At 37.0% G+C, this 23275-nt stretch overlaps 1 protein-coding gene across 7 annotated transcripts in view; it reads left to right on the top strand.

Annotated features, from left to right (window-relative positions):
- Window positions 1–23275, top strand: part of ROBO1 (roundabout guidance receptor 1) — a 1296447-nt gene that overhangs the window by 707524 nt on the left and 565648 nt on the right. For 6 of the 7 annotated variants that reach the window (XM_086411285.1, XM_086411320.1, XM_086411293.1 and 3 more), the window contains exon 3: window positions 1376–1459. In XM_086411285.1, the coding sequence (XP_086267411.1) occupies window positions 1376–1459 (84 nt within the window). Of the gene's footprint in view, window positions 1–1173; window positions 1460–23275 lie in introns of those variants that run through there. The other variant, XM_086411275.1, reaches the window with a different exon arrangement.

Below are 23275 nucleotides of genomic sequence, written 5' to 3' on the forward strand. Positions count from 1 at the left end.
AGGCAGACTCATGTGGGACTTTTTATCCTCTTTTAAAATGTTCTACAGCCTCCTTGAATAGCGATGTCTAAGACAAAATGTGTCAGCCTAGCTAAAAAAAAAAAAAAAAACTAGCAGGGACACAAAATTAATGACTCCTGTGCTGTTTCTAAAGGGGCATTACCTGCGTGTCCTGGCTGCCTCATTCATAAGTGACAGACTTTCCTTCCTCGAGTAAACAGCTGTGCTTCTTCACTGCTCAGACTAAGAAACCCTCTGTAGCTGCTGTTTAAGGTGGTTAAAAAGCCTACAGAACCACACAACTTGAATGACCTAGGACTCTCTGGTATTTGATCTAGGAGGTAGGCACTTGGGTTTTATTGTGTCTGTCTGCTTATCAACAACAGAGCTTAGAGACTCTGCCCATATTTATCTAACACACAGAGATAAGACACACACAGTGACTGAGCACCAGTGAAATTAGTGGTGTCACTGGGTGTGTATATCTATTTATACAGCAGCTCAGCTTTTGAATATTGGGACTTGAATGCCATCATGCTTAGCCTAAAATTCAACATAGGAAAATTGATGTGCAGTTTGAAAACATACAAAACCATTTCTTTTATTCAAGAAAAGTGAGAATGAATGAATGAAAGTACCTGTCTAGGTGATTGTAATCTAGAATCAAAAGCAATTTGGAATGTTTTCAAATATTCAAACCCCAGTGTGCAAAGTTAAGTCTCCTTTTACACATGCATTCATTTTAGTGAATTTCTCTCAGTCCTTTAAGATGACAAATTGCTGCCTTTTGAGAGATGGGATGTTGCAGTGCTTTCTTTACTGCTGCTCAGAAAAGTATGACGTTTTTATCATCTGCCCTCTTCTTTGACAAGACCCTCTTTCTCCCCACACCCTCCCCTCCTCCACCACCCATATGAGGTACAGTCCCTGGAGTCTGTAATTGGCAGGAGATGAAGCGATGATGGGGAGTGATCACAGTCAATAGCTTTGATTAACAATAAGGTAGAAAATTAGCAATGCTAGCATTCAGTCACCCTGCCCTCTCCCTCCTCCATATGCTCTCTCAGTCCACGCTGGCGGCCTCACAGAGGGCAGTCAGAGCCCTTTCGCCAGCTTTGAAGTGCAGCAAAGGTGCAGGCAGAGCAGAGAATTAGGGAAATTAAGGAGCAGAAGTAGCAAGTGTAAGCCATGATGCTGAGACCTTCGCAGGGCTTCACGTGCCGCAGGAGGGGCGAGGAGGAAGTGTGCTGTGTGTTGTCCCTGTGTGTTTTTCTGTCACATGTGGATTTACTTGTGTCTGGACATGCTGTGATCGAAATGGCAACTACTGTTACTACTGTGACCCCATCAGCAGCTCTGGTGTTGTTTTCGACAGACCCTGAAGACGTAGAGAGGGGAAAAGACAACGGGACGCCCATCCCCACCTCTGATAACGATGACAATTCGCTGGGCTATACAGGTAGAGTGTTTCTTTCCCAGATACTAACCTTCCATTTCTCCTGAAATGCATCCACCTCCATCAGTCATCAACCACCTGTGTAAAATTATCTTTCTAACCATCCCTACTTCCTGCTAACAACCCCAACAACTTCTTCTCCTCATTTTCCAGATTTTATTCATTCTTCAGCTGGGAGACCATATTGCTAGAGTAAACACTCTGGGGAAGAGAAATGTAACATGAAAACTGCTTGCATTTCTGTTGTCTATTACTTTTAATATAAAAGGATGTTTATCAGCCTGCAATATTGGTGTCGCTAATATGTTTAGAAGCATCATACATTCTTAGAGTTTTAATATCTAACTAAATTGCTATCAAAAGAGATAAAAGACTACTTTCAAGTAATTGAGGATCAAAATTATCCATACTTTTGTTTTTTGTTGATATGCCTGTAGTCTTACCAACAACAGAAAGCAAACTCTTAACAAGGGTGTTATGAATCAGAATTACCAACTTAGATCTCAGGATTGTGTTTGCATGACTTCTTCTTACCTGATCTACACACCAGTTCTTAAATAGATGCATGCGTATGTCAGCATAAAAGTAACACTTTAACTGATTGAATCTATTAGAAATAATTCATATTACAAATGTCTAAGAATTATTATGCTGGAAATAATGAAAATGTTTCAGGCAGAATTTGTAAGCATAGTTATAAACATAGCTGCATAAGTTATGCATCTGAGACAATTTGACTAAATCTTTAGATAAAAGCAAAGATTGAAATACAACACTCTTAACCCATTGGATCAGAAAATGAAGTGACAGTGGTCATGTTGTAATAGCAGCTGTTTATTATGTTCTTTTCATAAGTTCTTGTTAGCACAGTTTCATAGATTTTGCCAGCTTGTGGGCTGTAACTAGGGGTGTGGGGGGGGGAGAGTGGGTATGTGGTAAAGTAGCTGGGGTTAGAGATAATGGAGATGTGTATAATTATAATCTTACAGATGGTTGTATTCAAAAGAGAATAAGCCAACAGATACATTTCACCTTGGTATAAAATAATAAACTGGTACTTTGGAAGCATCTTCACTATGTTCATAGTAATAATTATCTCCAATACTATCCCTCATCTACAAAATTCAGGGTTTGAAACATGCAAAACAACTGTGAAAATTAATAGAACTTTTATAAGCAGCTTTAATACTTTTAGTCATAGATAACTCATTCTCATTTCTCCCCTATCTTCCAACATAATAACTGAGATTAAACTACCACCCAATCAAAGCCCATTGGTGGTGAGATGGTGAGGGAATTTGTATGATACTTTTTCAGAAACTTAGAATAAGAGCTGTAAATGTCATTTCTTAATAGCATAAATACTGAGAAAGTTCATATTTATGAAAGGAGGAATCCAGCATAGTGTTCTTTCTCAGGGGTATCCTCATTTGCCAGTGCATCTTAGTTCAATTCCCTGTGCTCACAGTCTAAACAAGTGCATTGTTTAGATATACTAATAGGGTTTGCGCTTTGTCTTTTATGGATTTTCTGAAAATTATATATAACCAATGCATAAATCATGTTGGAGTATTGAATTAAGAGAACCTAAATAAAAATGCATTTAAGACTGAATGTAGCATTTGGGGAATTTTTCATTCTTATTTATTTTTCTTCGTTGGGTTATTCAGTAATCAGATTTCTGCTATGAAACATATCATTAGATTAGCTAATAGGAGGAGGTAGATAACTTAAAATATCATCTTTAGATTCTGCATGGGAACTAATTAAAGCAGCACCATTTAATGTGAAGTGCCTGGAAAAACAATCTCCTGAATGATCTTGTTCCTGAGACTGTAACAGTTTGTACTACTCTTACACCAAAGCAAGTTTGTTTCATATATTTTACTTCAGTGGAGCTAAGTATTCAGGAACTTCTTTTCTACTATATTAATTAGACATGCTGTTTGTGTCTCTTTTATTTGCATACTGACCTTTTCTTTGCTCATTAAAACCTCCATTGGAAGTGATAAAAATTCAATAGGAAAAAAATGTGGTTTGTCTGCTTGATTACAATTTTAAAGATTTCCATTGCCTCTGAAGTTAACATAATCACACAAAGTGTTAAATGAAACTATCTACAGATTTCTTTTCGTATGTGTGTCAGTTTGTGTTGTTTGTGTGTCTGTGTGTGTGAATTCCTTTTACTATGACTGTGTGTAACTGAATTGTTAGAACCTTTTCTTATATAAGAGGTAATTCAGTTCAGAGGAAAGTAAGATGACCTATCTGTTCAGGAACATTTTTACATATTTAACATAAATTGACTGTAGTTTAGTATATCTAGAGTTTAGTAACTCTGGATATGACAGAAAGAGCATTGTCAGAAATAACATATAAATATTAAACACAGAGAATATGAAACAGTTGTCAAATCACTGACATGAATTAGTTGCAAGATAAACTTCTAAAAATGTTAACAAGTAAATGTATCAGGTATTGTTTGAGGTGTCTATATTTTTGGTACAGTTTCTCAAAATGACTGTGCAAGTTGTATCTACTGGTAGACTAGATATTTATTTTTCAGTACATGTTGCTTCATTTTGTTGAGCTGACACATAGGACTTTCCTTCCTTCTCCTAACATTCATAAGTTTAAAGAAGAAAAGTTTCTCGGAAGCAGTCATGCAATTCTGGAAAACATATTTACAGCAACATGAAACAGTCCCAAAGAAGAAAATCACCAGTTTACTAATATTCACATCCACACACCCCCAATTCTTTCTTTTTCTACCACTATAAAGAATACAATTTCCACTACAGCTAATTTGTCACTTCAACATCTGCTCTGTTGCTCAAATCACTGGGGACCATCACTATCAAACTGACCCATCAAACCAGAACCTAAGTACTCATATCATACACATGAAATTTTTATCAATGATGTAGTTCACAAATGATAATCTTTTATTAATAGTACTTATTAAACCATATACTGTACTTATCTAAATTACATAATGGATTTAATTAGAGGCCCAGGAAAATATAGTAATATGGAGTTTAAGGAAGAAATAAAATTGACCCTTTTTCTCCTTGCCATCTTCAGATACAATACTATAAAGTTATATAAGGTTTGAAAGTATTTTAGTCTTTCTTCTACTAATCAACGAATACAGAATAGTTTCTAAGGTAGGTTGACAGTATGTTATTAGAGTGAACTTCTGCATTTTTTAAAGAGAAGTAGCCCATTTCCTGTTTAAATAATTGTGTCATAAATATTGGGGATTATTTTACAGTCAAAGTATATAGAGTTTGTTGCAAGAACAAGTGAGGTGGGATTTCAAATCAGCACTTTGTGGGGTCAGACGGACATCCCAAAGAAGCTGAATATGTAATGATCAATTATTTTGTTAAAGGAGCTTCTACAAAGAGTACATTGTCCATTGACTTCTAGAAATCATATGGTGTTTTACAAATATGAAAAAACCTAAGTAACACATCCAAGAGTATTTAAATGTCTGAAATATATACAGAAATCACATACAGCTTTAGTCAATGATACAAGCATGAAATTTATCAATATATAAAATACATATTTTTTAAATATATATAAAATATATAAAAAATTAGGGAATAAGTGAGAGCTAATGACATCCTAGTAGCATGTTTAATATTTCCAGAAAGTTGTGATTATTAATTAGAAAACAAATGAACTTTATATGTTTCTTAAGTATCAGAAAAAGCCTGTAAATTTGATGAGTAATATCTAAAATATATCCTTTTTCCCATTTCTACATACTAAGGATAAGATAATATCCCCCATCAACCTAGGTCTGTTTTGAGGATTAGTTTCCTATATTTACAGTAGCATATTGGGAGAAAAGCTAAATGTAAATTTGAAAATCTTAAAATTGACCAGTTATCAGAATTATGTTCAGTGCCAATTTAAGTAAAAATCTAGCCATGGAATGTCAGAATTGCAGAGTAATTTCAAATGGGGATAATGGAGTCTTCTATGAATCAACACTACCTCCAAATAAAGTTTGGTTATAATTGTTTGGTGAGAAACAAAATATATGTTCTATTAAAAAAAAAATCTTGGAGTGGGTAGCCATTCCTTCTCCAGGGGATCTTCCCGACCCAGAGATCGAACCCATGTCTCCTACATTGCAGGCAGATTCTTTCCCATCTGAGCCACGAGGGAAGCCCCAGCATGTTTTCTCATATGCACACAAACAACATCCCCCAAACCATGTTTGCCTCACATTTTGGGATCTCAACAGGTAACTGTTCATTTATGGTGGCATTGATTCTTCTGTCATTCTGCATTCTTAATGCTATAGCTTCCTGACTAAAACCAAACAGAAGCTTCATTGTAGTGTGTGCACCTTTTAAAAACTTATGTACTGATACTGATAAGTAGCATTTATTATCACTTAATGGGTGCAATGAAGTTTTCTAAGCACTTTGACTTAACTCAATTAATTCTCATAACAACCCTCTCAGAAAGATGTTGTTATTAATAGTGATAGTACCTAATGTCTGCTTCAGTATTCAGAAGAGAAATTAATGGCATTTTCCAGCATCATAAAGGTTGTAGGGGGTTGTTGTAATTATAAGCTACATTTCAGCACACATTTAGAAGTTAAATAGATTAGCCGTGTTCCTTCTACACAACAACACCAGTGCTAGTAACCAGTATTTTAAGTCTCTGCTGAGCTCATCCTAGGTTCATTATTATCACAATGATGAAGGCACATGTGGTTTAAGTCAAATAAGACAAAAGCTTTAAACAAGAATAAGTAGGTCCCTACTCTCCCTCCTTATTCTTATACCTACCTCCCTTTAATCTATTTTCTTACTCTTTTAGATATTTCTTCTGATAATTTCCTTTATATTTTTAAATAAATCGAATCTGCAAATACTTCTTGACCTGTCAGTTTTATACAGTATCTCATAATCTTTTTCCCTTCTCTTCCACTATCACATTCTTTGTTAAATTAACAGAGTTTACGTTTGGTAAGGCTTAAGCAAGTTGTCCCTTTGTGAATCTACCACAGAGACAAGTGAAATACTAAACTTGCATTGCCATCTTTGTACAAGACTGTTCATTTTCTGGAACTAATAATTGAATTTTAACTTCCTAAGTGCTTAGTTATGTCCAATATTCCATTGATCGAAGGTTTTTTCAGATGTCTTTCTCATAAAAGCCTCCATTTTTGTCCCAAACTGATTTCTCTCTAGACCTGGGACTTTCGGACCTTTCTTTCATCACTCTCTTATATTAATTCTCCTATTTCTCAGCAGCCAGTTCTTCCACTTTCCTGGTTTATCTTCTCTTTAGCAGAAGCCTAGTCTTCACAAAATATATCATAATTTAAAACATCAAGAACAAAGAACTTTTACTATAATTAACTTTACTATGGCTTATCCATGTTTGCTTGCTTATTTGTTCAAATGCTGGGTACTGGATCAGTCATGAATGATGAAGTTCAGTCACTCAAAGGGAAATTTTCTTAAATTATTTTTTGATAATTCCCATCTCTACATCCCCTGTTCTGAAATTGCTGTTAATCAGACTGTGAACCCCTTACATTGATTCATTAAGTCTCTTGTCCTTTCTTTCCTAATTTCTAATTCTTTGTTGTTTTCTCTCCTACTTTCTGGGAAACACCCTTGATATTTCTTGTCTACCAATGCTTTTAGCAAAATATTTTATCTGTTTATTATGATAAGTTTCTGAGAGGTCTTTCTTATCCTTTGATGTCTAAATAACTTCTGTAAATCAAGATTTCAAACTAATTTCACTGACAATTGCTTTTTATGCTAAACCTCTGAGTCTTCAGGTTACCCTGGTGGCTCAGTTGGTAAAGAATCTGCTTTCAATGCAGGAAACCTGACTTCCATCCCTGGGTTTGGAAGATCCCCTGGAGAAGGGAATGGCTACCCACTCCGGTATTCTTGCCTGGAGAATTCCATGGACAGAGGAGCCTGACAGGCTACTGTCCATGGGGTTGCAAAGAGTCGGACAGGACACAGCGACTTTCACTTTCCCTTTCTGAGTCTTCTAATATATGGGTAAATTATTAGAAGTCTCTTCATAATCAGTTTATAGGTGAGAAAACTGAGACTCTTAAAGTTATTATGATTTAACCATGATAGTATAGATATTTAGCAGTGAAAACTTAACTAGAACCATGTCTCTCAAATCTGACTTTCAGTGCATTTTTTAACTTAAAATATGTCATAGAGTCTATTGGAAATGAGGAAGTGTAAGAAAATAAACTATTGAACACATTAAAATTAGCACTACACTTAAGTGGTTACATATTAATATATTATTAAGTCCTTTCTATTTGGCTCTAGAAAATAACATACTAATATGCAAATTCATATAAAATACCTATGCTACTCTTTATGAAATATTGGAGTGATCATTTATTTATTTACATAAACAAAACCAGTTTTTTTAAGGAGTTAATAATTGAATTTTATTCATATTAAGTACCTACCCTGGGGAGGGCATTGTACTGGGGACACGGGATATTTAAGATTTAGATTTTGTTAAAATCAGTGCCGTGCATGATTCTTCTTTGGATCATTATATCTGATGAATCCCTCATTAACTTGTTCTTTGCAACTTGTGCATCACACATTTGCGCATCATAGGGAATTAATAAACATTCACTAAAATGATAAGTTAAACCGTCTCTACTTTCTGTTAACCCATATTGGGAAGAAAATCATAGCATCATATCAATTTAACCAATTGATTTAGTCTTTCAAAGTAAAGGGAAAGAGACATATTTTTCCAGATTTATAAAGCTGTAAAATGTGTGGGTTTTTTTTTTTTAATGACCTCAATTTTCAGGCAGTTCTGCCAGTTCTCTGAAAATATGAAAAGGAAGCAAATGAGACAGAAGATTGGGATACTGGTTACACTCATGTATACCACTCCAAAATTCTTGCTTTTTGAATTAAAGCAAAAGGAAAAACCGGCTTTATTTTTGTGATAATTGACATAGGGAGCAGACATGCCTAACTTTGCCTTCCTAAAGTTTAAGGGACGTGGAACACGGAAGCTTCAGGTGAATTTGAGAATTGAAAATTAAGTTGAACCATAACAACAATGGGATTCTATGAAAGAAGATTTCAAAGCAGTCTATTTCAATTAATTTTTTTATATTAAAAATCAAATTTTGTGTTATCCTAACATTATTAACAATAATTATAATCCCAGAGTTTGTAATTAATGTTTTGGAGATTTAAATCATTGCAAAGAGGTGTTGACTAAGGCACTGATTATTATATTTAGTATTTTATAACATTTTCAACCTGGAAAACCTTGTAGCTACACATTTTGAGTAGAGGAAAGAGTAAAGTGTATCAGCTTCTATAAAATGGAAAAACCTTGACTTTAATAGGAAAATTTCATCTAACTTTATTTTCTTAGTTAGATGTTCCAGAGGAGAAAACACTTTATATGAATAGTTTTGATTTGAATTTTTGAAAGAATGCTTTTCTTTTGATTTTTTTAATATATCCCAAAGTAACAAATTTTAGAGATGTGTAGATAAGTAGATACACTCTGAAACATAAAGTCAGTTCAGTTCAGTTGCTCAGTCATGTCTGACTCTTTGCGACCCCATGGACTACAGCGCGCCAGGCTTTCCTGTCCATCACCAACTCCCAGAGCTTACTCAAACTCATGTCCATTGAGTCAGTGATGCCATCCAACCGTCCTATCCTCTGTCGTCCCCTTCTCCTCCCACCTTCAATCTTTCCCAGCATCAGCATCTTTTCAAATGAGTCAGTTCTTCACATCAGGTGGCCAAAGTATTGGAGTTTCAGCTTCAGCATCAGTCCTTTCAATGAATATTCAGGATTGATTTCCTTTAGGATGGACTGGTTGGATCTCCTTGCAGTCCGAGAGACTCTTAAGAGTCTTCTCCAGCACCACAGTTCAGAAGCATCAGTTCTTCAGCATTCATCTTTCTTTATGGTCCAACTCTCACATCCGCACAACACTACTGGAAAAACCATAGCTTTGACTAGATGGAATTTTGTGGGCAAAGTAATGTCTCTGCTTTTTAATATGCTGTCTAGGTTGTTCATAACTTCTCTTCCAAGGAGCAAGAGTCTTTTAATTTCATGGCTCTAGTCACCAACTGCAGTGATTTTGGAGCCCCCCAAAATAAAGTATTAGGCCCTTTTTAAGTGTGAATGACATCCTGAAGACAGAGCTCCTATGCATATGAGGGATTCAGAGTAAGAGTTTTTAGAGAGGTTTAACAAATTTTGAAGAAATAAATAATTCTTGTGTTGTATCAGCCACAGTAAAATGGACTGCCTAATTATCTCATGAATTCAGTAAGATCTTCATTTACACAACAATTTATGCAAAGTAATTAATATTTTAGCTTAACTATTCTCCACTTTGACTACAGAGGCAAGACTTTGGAAATGACTACCTCATAACCTAATAAGACACATCCCAAGTTCAAAGCCTTCCAAGCAGTTTTCATTGTTGTTGTTTAGTCACTAAGCCTTGTCTTACTCTGTGACCCCATGGACTGTAACCTGCCAGGCTCCTTTTTCCATGAAATTCTCCAGGCAAGAATACTGGAGTGGGTTGCCATTTCCTTCTCCAGGGGATCTTCCCAACCCAGGGATCAAATCCCATGTCTCCTGCATTGGCAGGCAGATTTTTTTTTATCACTGAGCCACCAGGGAAGCCCACCTAGCAGTACGTGCCAGCAACATGATGCTTAGCTTCCAGCCGTGAACTGTCAGTTTACAGTCATGAATAGAGTCGCATGCCTGCACTTCTTCAGAACCCTGCTTAAAGTCCTATGGAAGCCATGCTCCACCTTTTCTGTTTTAGCTTTTCCAATTCATAAAAAGGAAATAATATTTGTCACTCATTAATATTTTGAAACTTTAAACAGAATTGGCTAATTTTCCTGATCTCTAATTTTTAGAGAGATTTATAGGAAATGAACATTTTTTTTTCCTTCTTACAGTCATTTCTATAGATTTTTTTCCCCACAATTCATAGACTTCAGTTATCCAAAGAGTTAATACTTGGAGGGCCATGTAATCAGTACATAGCATTTGCTATAAAATTATTCTATTATTATTACTTCACACTGCTGCTAGAAACTATTGAATCAGCTAAAGGTTAGTACTACAACTATGGGATCATTGCTTTCCCCTGAAGCGCAAGGTGCTCAATGCTGTGATTCTACTGCCAGAATTTGCCATCATACCAAGTCCCACTGGGCTTCACTGGAGGCTCAGATAGTAAAGAATCTGTCTACAATGCAGAAGACCAGGGTTTGATCCCTGGGTCTGTAAGCTCTCCTGGAGGAGGGCATGTCAACCCATTCCAGTACTCTTGCATGAAGAATTCCATGGACAGAAGAGTCTGAGGGCTACAGTTTATGGGGTCGCAAAGAGTTGGACATGACTGAGCAACTTTCACTCACTCATGTCCCATCACTGCACGATGGATTCTCTCCGTCACATGGCCTAGACAAGAACGCTGATTTGCATGGCAAGCTGGATCAGTAGGGCAGCCTTCTCTTGCTCTGTGTCACACTCAAAAGGGATAGCATTGAGAGCGGTTGATTAATAGGAAGAAAAAGCTCACCCAAATGTGTTATATATTTCCACCATTATCCAAAGATACCCAGCAAGCAGACATATTACTAAAAATTGTGGGCCACTTTGGCAAAAATATCCTGACAGGAATATACGATTAAACTTCACAGAAATAGTAGGCAGAAAGAACCTGTTTTGGGTTGTTTTTTTTTTTTTTTTTAATGGGATTTTTTTCACATACTTTGGAATGTTTAGTTCTTACAAAGTCATAGAATAACTGCTGCTTACTGCTCACCAAGATTTATGAGCATGATTTCAACAATCTAGAGGACCAGGGTTGACTTGGGGATAGTGAGATGATCGAGATCTCAGAGGAATAAAGACAGAGGGTTGATGTACCCTTAGATAAGATATGTAGCACCATGCCTACCAAGTGAAAGGAAAATTATTCTGGTATGATTTCTTTACTGGAGAAGAATGAAGAATGAATTTGCCAGAATAGTAGCTGCATTTTATGTGCCAGTGTCTGTTAATTTTCTCTGGTAAAAAACAAATATCTGCAAGATTCTTTAACACTTAAATCTCCTGACTTAAGTACAGTAATCTTGTCATTTCTCCAAACCCTATCTCTGTTATCCCAGGACTCAGTTTAATGGAGAAAGTGGAGTGAAGTCAAGTCGCTCAGTCGTGTCTGACTCTTTGCAACCCCGTGAACTGTTGCCCACCAGGCTCCTCCGTCCATGGGATTCTCCAGGCAAGAATACTGGAGTGGGTTGCCATTTCCTTCTCCAGGGGATCTTCCCGACCCAGGGATCAAACCCAGGTCTCCCGCATTGCAGGCAGACTCTTTAACCTCTGAGCCACCAGGGAAGTGGAGAAAAGATAAGGTCAAACGCCCATTGTACAATGAAATAGTCCTTGAAATTGGCAGGAATTGGCCCATGTTTTCAGAGATCAGTTCAGTCGCTCAGTTGTGACTGCCTTTGCACCCCATGAACTGCAGAATGCCACGCTTCCCTGTTCTTCACCAACTCCCAGAGTTTGCTCAAACTCATGTCCATCGAGTCAGTGATGCCATACAACCATCTCCAACTTCCTGCCTTCAATCTTTCCCAGCATCAGGATCTTTTCCAAGGAGTCAGTTCTTTGCACCAGGTGGCCAAATTATTGGAGCTTCAGCTTCAGCATCAGTCCTTCCAATGAATATTCAGGAATGATTTCCTTTAGGATGGACTCATTAGATCTCCTTGCAGTTCAAGGAACTCTCAAGAGTCTTCTCCAACACCACAGTTCAAAAGCGTCAATTCTTTGGAACTCAGATTTCATTATGGTCCAACTCCCAAATCCATACATGACTAATGGAAAAACCATAGCTTTGACGAGATGGGCCTTTGTTGGCAAAATAATCAGAGTTAGGGTATCTCATTTGATTTGTTGGTTTTACATAGAGCAGCAATTCTAAAGACTTCTTACTATTAAAAAAAATGGTCCCTAGGAATTCCCTAGTGGTCCAATGGTTAGGACTCTGGGCTCTCACTGCCATGGCCTATGTTTAATCCCTGGTTGGGGAACTGCTGCTGCTGCTAAGTCGCTTCAGTAGTGTCCGACTCTGTGCAACCCCATGGACTGTAGCCCACCAGGCTCCTCCATTCATGAGATTTTCCAGGCAAGAGTACTGGAATGGGGTGCCATTGCCTTCTCCGGGTTGGGGAACTAAGATCCCAGAAATCCCATGACACAGCCAGAAAATAAAAGGTTTTTTAAGTAAATACATTTTAAAAGCCTTCATTCAATGGGTCAAGGAGGACAGCTGTTATTTTGCCAATTGTTAATTCAACTATTTTTTCAAAAACTGAAAAGATTGTCACAAGATGGATTTTTCAGGCACACTGGCAGATGTGTTAAGACAAAGCTCTATCATTTGACTGATGAAACGCACTTGTGTTCCAGATCTCTAGATTTTAATATCACACAATCTGCATCTCCCTTTCGTCAAATCAGACGTCTTGATAAATGGGCTTCCTTTAGGGAAATCCAGAAATAAAGTTATAGTAAATAAATTTGATTTATGTAAAGGGTATTATGTGATCCTTTTTCATAACTACCAGGCCTCTCCTTCAGTTCTGGGGGTTCAAACCCACTCACTAGGTGACCACTCGTGGCCTGGCAATTGAAGAGTGGACTCAAGTCAGGTCTTTTTTCACCAAACCTAGAGTTCTTTATTTATTTAAAACTTAATTATACTTTGGTCACTTCACAAATATTTTAATTTTAGGAAGTCATGATGTGTAAACCACAACAAAAATCCATGGCAGTTGGATGACTATTGGGAAGACCATGCTCACTTTGTCTCTGATAGTTAATTGTGACCATTTGGTCTTGGCCACCCCATGACCCTGATAAAGAATCCACCTGCAATGTGGGAGACCTGGGTTTGATCCCTGTGTTGGGAAGTTCCCCTGAAGAAGCAAAAAGCTACTCCAGTATTCCGGCCTGGAGAATTCCATGAACTGTATCGTCCATGGAGTTGCAGAGTCGGACATGACTGAGTGACTTTCACTTTTCACCCCATGACCCTATCATCCACATTGCGATCAGGGAGCTCATTACCATGACAGTGCTTTCTAATTTCATCCCCAGCCTTCAAACAGTAAAGGCTACAATGCTTTTCAAGGATTCAGGGGCTCCTCTCTAGAGCTTAGTACAAAATGCCTTGTTGATGGGATTGTCTAATGGGCCCTTGCAGGAAACAAAATTGGAGAATATGTCCCACATGATAAATCCACTCAAACATTTGAATCCCTCTATATCAGCACTGCCCAATAAAATTATAAATGCATGCCACAGATGCAAACCACATGTATACTTACACATTTTCTAAAAGCCATATTTTAAAACACAGTAAAAAGAAATAACTGAAATTGTTTTTTAAAAGTATATTTTGCTTAACCTAATATAGACAAGATATTATTATTTCAATATGTAATCCATATTAAAATTATCATTGAGATAGCACTATTTTACTCTTTAAGGACATCTTGATTTAGATCAGCCATATGTCAAATGCTTGATAGTCATATGGATTCCTCCCTCCCCATTATACCAAAGAATTTCAGGCATTTTCCAGATGTCCAAGATGGTTTTAGAAAAGGCAGAGGAACCAGAGATCAAATTGCCAACATCTGCTGGATCATGGAAAAAGCAAGAGAGTTCCAGAAAAACATCGATTTCTGCTTTATTGACTATGCCAAAGGCTTTGACTGTGTGGATCACAATAAACTGTGGAAAATTCTGAATGAGATGGGCATATCAGACCACCTGACCTGCCTCTTGAGAAACCTGTGTGCAGGTCAGGAAGCAACAGTTAGAACTGGACATGGAACAACAGACTGGTTCCAAATAGGAAAAGAAGTATGTCAAGGCTGTATATTGTCACCTTGCTTATTTAACTTATATGCAGAGTACATCATGAGAAATGCTGGGCTGGAGGAACCACAAGCAGGAATCAAGATTGCCGGGAGAAATATCAATAACTTCAGATATGCAGATGACACCACCCTTATGGCAGAAAGTGAAGAAGAACTAAAGAGCCTCTTGATGAAAGTGAAAGAGGAGAGTGAAAATGTTGGCTTAAAGCTCAACATTCAGAAAACTAAGATCATGGCATCTGGTCCCATCACTTCATGGCAAATAGATGGGGAAACAGTGGCTGACTTTATTTTTCTGGATTCCAAAATCACTGCAGATGGTGATTGCAGCCATGAAATTAAAAGACGCTTACTCCTTGGAAGGAAAGTTATGACCAACATAGATACCACATTCAAAAGCAGAGACATTATTTTGCCCACAAAGGTCCGTCTAGTCAAGGCTATGGTTTTTCCAGTGGTCATGTATTGATGTGAGATTTGGACTATAAAGAAAACTGAGCGCTGAAGCATTGATTCTTTTGAACTGTGGTGTTGGAGAAGACTCTTGAGAGTCCTTTGGACTGTAAGGAGATCCAACCAGTCCATCCTAAAGGAGATCAGTCCTGGGTGTTCATTGGAAGGACTGATGTTGAAGCTGAAACTCCAGTACTTTGGCCACTCGATGCGAAGAGCTGACTCATTTGAAAAAACCCTGATGCTGGGAAAGATTGAGGGCAGGAGGAAAAGGGGACGACAGAGGATGAGGTGGTTGGATGGCATCACCGACTCGATGGACATGGGTTTGGGTGGATTCAGGGGGTTGGTGATAGACAGGGAAGCCTGGTGTGCTGCAGTTCATGGGGTCGCAAAGAGTCGGACATGACCGAGTGACTGAACTGAAATGAACTGAACTGAACTGAACTTTACTTACTAAATACATCACTTGAGACTAAGTTCAGTCAATACCAAGCAGACAGCTAGAACCACTTGCAGCAGCTCAAACTAGCCCTTGATTTCAGAATTTTTGTTAAATCCAATCATATTAATAAATGCAGCCACCTTAAAATTACTTTCCTTTGTTCCTGGTCCAACACATTTAGAATCATATTCTGTAGATATTCCTCAGGAGTCTGTTGGTATAAATTAGCAAAATCTAGTAAGACTCCTTTTCCTGAATTAGGTGTTATAGTTGTGACTTGTTGGCAATTGAATCTGATCTTTACTCTGGAGGTAATTAGGAGCAGTAGGGCAGGGTGCGAGGTGAATGGATATCCTTTAATGTGGTCACTATCTGAACAACTCCAAGTAAGGCAACTCCAGCTTCATCCCTGGGAAGAAAAGACCCTTCCTGCTGTTAAGAGGAGGGCTCAAGTTTATCTGAACCCATCCACATAATTCTATTCCAGTTTTCAGGTCCTGCACTTTCCCAGTCAATGCTCTCTATTTTCACGCAAGAGACCCCAGTCCAGCAATGCTGAGTCAGAATTTCAGCCACAAGAGCCCTGAGGCCATAAGCCACAAGATATTATCTGTGCCCCCATTGGGCCTTGAGTCAAGAATTTAAAAGAATTTAAAAGTCGAGAATTTAAAACTCAAAGAATTTAAATTCTTGAGTCAAGAATTTAAAGGTCAAGAATTTGAAAGTGACAAGTATGTCACTTCTCTAAATGATTCAGTGTACTCAGAAGAGGTAGGGCCACCCATATAGCCCCTGGGTGTTTTTTATTTATAATTGGAGTATAACTGCTTCACAATGTTTAATAATTTCTGTAATCACAACAAGGTGAATCAGCTGTAAGTATACATATATTCCCCCCATTCTTGATCCTCCATCCCACTCCCATTCCATCCCACCCATCTAGGTCATCACAGAGCTGAACTCCCTATGCTATGCGGCAGCTTCCCAGTAGCTTTCTATTTTACACGTGGTACTGTAAATATATGGGGCTTCCCTGGCGGCTCAGATAGTGAAGAATCTGCCTGCCATGCAGGAAACCCAGGTTCAATCTCTGGATCGGGAAGATCCCTGGGAGATTCGCCTGGGGATCTCCAGGGAAGTGGAGATACTGGCTACCCACTCCAATCTTACCTAGAGAATTCCATGGGCAGAGGAGCCTGCCAGGCTGTAGCCCATGGAGTCACCGAGAGTCAAACATGACTGGGCACAGAGTGTATATATGTCAATGGCACTTTCTCATTTCATCCCACCCTCTCCTTCCCCTGACCCCAGTGTCTGCAAGTCTGTTCTCTATGTCTGAGGCTCTATCCCTAACATCATAATAGTCTACTACAAAAACTGTAAAGCCCATCAAAGCCTTTCTACTTGGCATTTCATTACAGGTGACCAGCGGGGTTATATCATGGTACTGTTTTGTCACTTTAGAATACAAATAGCTAGGTTCTCATTTTCTTTTTCTATTCTAATTTTTTAATTGAGATCTAATTGATGGATAACATTATATTAGCTTCAAAATGTACAACAAAATGATTCAATATTTGTATAGTTTGCAAAATGATCACCATAATAAGTCTAGTTAGCATCCATCACCATAAAAAGTTACAATTATTTTTTCTTGTGATGAGATATTTAAAATCTACACTAGAGGCTCATTTTCTAGTTGCATTCAGATTGTATTCACTTCTAATCAAGCAAGTGAGGTAACAAATGCCAGATTCTCATCCTGAAAGTCCTGGGGGTGACAACTAGTGATTGCATAGTGAGTCTCTGTTTTCAAAAACTATTGAGGATTTTGGAAGGAGTTGGTAGGGTTAAAGGAACAAGAAATTTCTCTAGATATTTTAATAAGAAAGGACTTTAATACAGGCAATTAGGTACTTTCAAAACTGTTGGAAAAAAGAGAAGCTACACTTCTGAAAAAATTTGTTGTTGTTCAGCCACTCAGTCATGTCTGACGCTTTGCAATCCCATGGACTACAGCACACCAGGCTTCCCTGTCCTTCACCGTCTTTTGCAGCCTGCTTAAACTCATGTCTACTGAGTCCGTGATGCCATCCACCTATCTCACCCCGTGTCGTCCCTCTCCTCCTGGCTTCAATCTTTCCCAGTATTAGAGTCTTCTCCAATGAGTTGGCTCTTCACATCAGGTAGCCAAATTATTGGAACTTCAGCTTCAGCGTCAGACCTTCCAATGAATATTCAGGACTGATTTCCTTTAGGATGGACTGGTTTGACTTCCTTGCAGTCAAACCTTCCAGTCAAGACTCTCAAGAGTCTTCTCCAACACCACAGTTCAAAAGCAGTAATTCTTCAGCGCTTAGTCTTCTTTATGGTCCAACTCTCACATCCACACATGACCACTGGAAAAAACATAGCTTTGACTAGATGGACCTTTGTCAACAAAGTAATATCTCTGCTTTTTAATATGCTGTCTAGGTTTGACATAGCTTTTCTTCCAAGGAACAAGCGTCTTTTAATTTCACGGCTGCAGTCACCATCTGCAGCAATTTTGGAGCCCCCAAAATGTAAAGTCTCTCACTGTTTCCCTTGTTTCCCCATCTATTTGCCATAAAGTGATGGGACCAGATGGGACCATGATCTTCATTTTTTGAATGTTGAGTTTTAAGACAACTTTTTCACTCTTTTCTTTCACTTTCATCAGGAGGCTCTTCAGTTCCTCTTCGATTTCTGCCATTAACGGTGGTGCCATCTGCACATCTGAGGTTATTGATATTTCTGCCGGCAATCTTACCCAATAATAAATTACCTCTAGGGTACATCAGCTTAAGAAGTATACCAAAGAAGCTATGTCTTACTTAAGAAATGAGATATCAAGAGGCAACATAGAAATGAAAATTCTTTAAGTCTTCCAAGTCTGTAAATGAACTTATTTCTGAAAGTGCAAAGTATACGCAATTGTCGTTCCCTGTGACAACTTAAATCTAGTAGGCACTTAACACTGTTTGTTTGGCATTTTCTCATATAATCCTGGGGCTTCCCAGATGGTGCTTGTGGTAAAGAATCTGCTGCCAATGCAGGAGCCATAAGAGATGCAGGTTCAGTCCCTGGGTGGGGAAGATCCCCTTGCCTGGAGAATCCCATGGACAGTGGAGCCTGGTGAGCTACAGTCCATAAGGTCGCAAAGAGTCAGACACAACTAAAGCGACTTCACACACACACACACACACACACACATATAATCTTCCCAGCAGCTTGGCAGATTGGATTTTATCTTTACATCATAGATAAGGAAACTGAGTCAGAAACAGATTAAAGCAGTTTTCCTGAATTGCCACTTATCACATACAGGGACTCTAGCTTCTATTCTCATTCACTTCCCACATCAAGGTAATGGTTATCAGTAGTAAGCTTCATGTATTATTAATAACTGCAAGTCAGCATGCATAAGCTTTCAAATTACCACAGTTATCCAATTAACCTCTGGTTACTTATATAGCCTTTAGTGCTTCTCTTCAGGAGCAGGCTAATGAATTTCAGTATAAATAATTATACAAGTGGGAAACAAAGGTCATGAAAAAAAATGGAACACTTCATAATAACTGTTACATAAAGGGCTTTTTATTCCCCCAAAATCAATTTTAAAGATTGAAGTCTTGGCAGGAGCCTAGTCGATTTTAATTTTAGTGCTATTCAGTTGGTTCTAATAAAATTTTAAAAACTAATAATAATGATATATCAATTTATTAAGTATAACACTTTAATTTTACAGATGAAATAAGAGAACCATACATGTCTAGTAAAAGTATAAAAACATGTGGGGAATGATTTACATCAACTTCAAGATGCTAGTTATCTCTGGGGAAGTGAGGAGTAGAAAGAGAGAAGGATACAGCTATAGTAGAATCTGTAAATTTTAGTTTCTATTTAAAAAAGGATTTAAACCAAATGGGGGAAATTTTAATTATGGTTTATGCAAAGTATAAATGAGTACTTATTATATTTGTGTGGTTTTCTGCATATATGAAGTATTTCATAATTTGAGATTAAAAGAGTTTTATGAAAGGGACATTGATTTTTAAGAATTATCAAGGTCCTATCAGACCTCTATATAATATGACATACTTTGCTTATCATATGTTTTATGTTAGCATCTGCATTTTGAAGATGATATACAATAGAACTTTGGAAAAGTATCTTAAATTTATACAGCTATTGTAAAATAAAGCCAAAAGAAAGAAGAAATGAACTTTACCCAACTTTACTTTATAAATCTTATAAAGTATGTTTTGATGTGTTGAGTTTAATGTTCATTCAGGTCAGACATGACTTCAGTTTCTAAAGATCTAATCCAGAAACAAATGCCTGAAATGGATTTTTCTGTCTTAAGAAAATTAAAGAGACACCACGATGTAGCTTAACATCAAGAATAAGAAGAGCTACACCAAATAATATTCGTTGTTTGCTTTACAAATATATGCAGCTTGTAATTATGAGTAAATATGTCTGTTCATAATCTTTTTTCAAATGCAGCTTCGGTGTTTTCAATTTTAAAATTCAACCAGTGGAGACGTACAAAGTCCTTTCACAGAGAACAGTACAAAATTAAATTACCATTTCTAGAATAGGGTTAGCCACAGAAATCCTCATTAGTGAAAATATTCTAAAGGGAATCAAACTATTCACTCCATAATTTAACCAAGACATTACTCAGAAACAGGACACCCGTATTCGCCAACGCCTTTAATATCCTTGTAGTTTAGTCTTAATCTTTGTTTAATAGCTCTGCTGCTGCTGCTGCTAAGTCGCTTCAGTCTTGTCCGACTCTGTGCGACCCCATGGACTGTAGCCCACCAGGCTTCTCCGTCCCTGGGATTCTCCAGGCAAGAACACTGGAGTGGGTTGCCATTTCCTTCTCCAATGCATGAAAGTGGAAAGTGAAAGTGAAGTCGCTCAGTCGTGTCTGACTCTTAGCGACCCCATGGACTGCAGCCTACCAGGCTCCTCCATCCATGGGATTTTCCCGGCAACAGTACTGGAGTGGGGTGCCATTGCCTTCTCCCTTAATAGCTCAGTCATGTCCAACTCTTTGTGACCTTGTGGACTGGTAACCCACCAGGCTCATCTGTTCATGGGGGTTCCCAGGCAAGAATACTGGAGTGGGTTGCCATGCCCTCCTCCAGGGGATCTTCCCAACCCAGGAATCGAACCTAGGTCTCCCGGATTGCAAGCAGATTCTTTACCGACTGAGCCACCAGGGAAGCCTATATTTACTTGGCTACGTCAGGTCTTCCTTGTGGCACACAGGATCTTTAGTTGTGGCAGGTGGGATCTACTTTCCTGATCAAGGGTTGCACGTAGGCTCCCTGCTTTAGAAGCACTGAGTCTTAGCCACTGGACCACCAGGGAAGCCCCAAGTCTTAACCTACCTTTCTCTTATGTATTTCTATCTTGTTTCCATTAACAACAGTAGTTCTACAAGGAGAAAAGTTGTAGAAGGAGAAAAATTCAGAATTATACTCAACAATTGATGATTGCCCTTATCTTTAAAGTAAAAATTAAAGAGAAGCTTGTGGAAACAAATTCTGTTATATCCACTTTATTGTAAACCAATAGATTTCTCTAGAACTTGTCAAAATGAGTATTAAAATGACTGTATTAACATGTAAAAGTAGTTGAATGGACAGGATTTTGTTCTTGGTGTTTATTAGTAACTATGCAGGTGAATAAGTGAAAGGTGGAGAAAAAGTTAAAATAAGGCCACTTTCAATGACAGAAGTACAGTTTTCACACAAGTAACAGTAACTACCCAATTACTTCTGCTGCCTTACATAAATTAGACATTTGTATAGATGTATCTTATTTTCTATGCATCAAAGAAAAAGTATTGTTGATAAAAAATAATTGTTTTTGTAATTCAGGCTAAGTTCACTTAAATTTGCTTTGCAAACAACCATCAGAATCAACCAGTTCAACTAAAATCAAAGTTTTAGGGAAGACTTAGAACATGAAATAAAATACATGTGATGCATTTTTGGTATTTAATGAGCATTCTGACATAGAGTAAAATTTATTTGATTGTTTTATCAAGATTAAATTATAGTGCCTTTTACATAGATACCTGTATCCTCTATAATTCAATTTGTTTTTTGTCAAGGGAAAGTTTTATTCTTCGAGTTTAAAAATGCTTTAACACTTCATGTCAGCCAAATGGTAATTTTAGAAAGATAATATTTAAAAATATTTACAAGTGTGTCAATTAATAATCTTCATTTAATTAAGCAATCCACAAGTATCCCCCAATTTCTAAAAATGACATATTGAAGGTTTTAGTGATTACATAATTAAGATGCTACCAATACATGCAATTTAGAAAAGTAAAGAATAGCAAAAAGTGAAAATAATATCATCAAAACCCCAAATTTTAATATGTAATCAGTCTTTCTTATCCATCTGTAGTAGAACAAATTTCACTTAAAGAGAATTCATACACACAGGAACAGACACAAAAGGCAAGCAAACATTTTATTAAAATTGAAAAAGTAATTAGGACTCTTGAAAAACAAACCACATCTTAGAAAAGTAATTTATGTCGTGCTCAGTTAAATATGTTCTATGTTTGCAACTCTGTCTTGGATAATGAATCAAGCACCTAATCTCACACAACTTCTCTGATAAATACTGTGTGGTAGAAAGATCTGAAATCCATCACTTCACGTTTGATATTATCAGAATTGTCTTATTCTTTGTGAAGCAACCATTTTGTCATACTTAACAGATTTTCTCAGTCCAAACCTTCAACTGGTCTAACTCTGAAAAATCTCATCTGTCAATATTTTTTTGTGTAATACAAGCAGTTCTCCAACAATGCTTTCATGGAAATCTCTTCTTTTGTGAGATCCTGTATCTATGGTAAGATTTGCAATTTTACTTTACAAGTGATATATATTGTGTGTACTTCAGATTATTGGATTAGCTGAGACTGATCTACAAAGACTGACTTAAAAGAGTGGAGATAGGTTCTAGACACAAGTGGAAAACAATTTTTAAGAGGAATATATTTATAATAGATGAATTTGCTAATGGATATTTTCTGTTATAACAAAATTCACTTTTCTATGAAACCTCAATGCTTTGGGTATTCAGATAACTTGAGGATAGTTAGTACTTGCTATTTATCTTTCTTGTATTTTGGTGTTCACATTTTATATTTTAATTTATACTGTGCCTTTTAAAAATCCATGCATGCTATTTGTAATCTAATTTTTCTACCTTAAATATCATGAAAGTTTTAATAATGTATTATGTCATTCCATGAGTTCTTACTCAGAAGTAGTCTAATTAAAATTGAATGTGGGTTTAGGATTTAGCACTTGCTAAAGACGTTAGGTCTCAGCAAAAATAATTCATTTTTAAGATAATGAATGCCCTAAACACACTCATTTGTTGATTCAGTTTCATAAAATACATGAGTAAAATGCTAATAAAAATCCAGTTCTTTCCATAGTTCAGAGTCTGTTCCGGATTAGCAAAATAGATTTGTCTTATTTGCTCAGACAATGTTAGTGTACTGAAACAAAAACTATTTGAAGCAATTAAGGTTCATTACAAATGTTGCTAATTTAATGAAACTCTAAGAATGTGACATCACAATAATAAAAATGAGCTCCACTAGTAGATTCTAATAAAAAATATACAGCTTTATGTTTCCCAGAGGGAACTCATAAATGGTAAGTATGGTAAATCTCTGATTTATAGGCTTTTAGAAACCTCTTAACTAGCAAAACAAAGATAATATCTTTTCCTTCATATGGCAAGTTCTTTTTTATTTTTAAACTAGAATATTTGCTTTTTTAAAAAAGAAATAATTATTAGAACCATATTTTTTTCAGCTTGTTAAATTGCTTTAATTTTA

This window comes from Bos grunniens, chromosome 1 (assembly GCF_055505025.1).
Source record: "Bos grunniens cultivar Pamir isolate PY7600 chromosome 1, Bosgru_T2T1.0, whole genome shotgun sequence".
Taxonomy (NCBI): domain Eukaryota; kingdom Metazoa; phylum Chordata; class Mammalia; order Artiodactyla; family Bovidae; genus Bos; species Bos grunniens.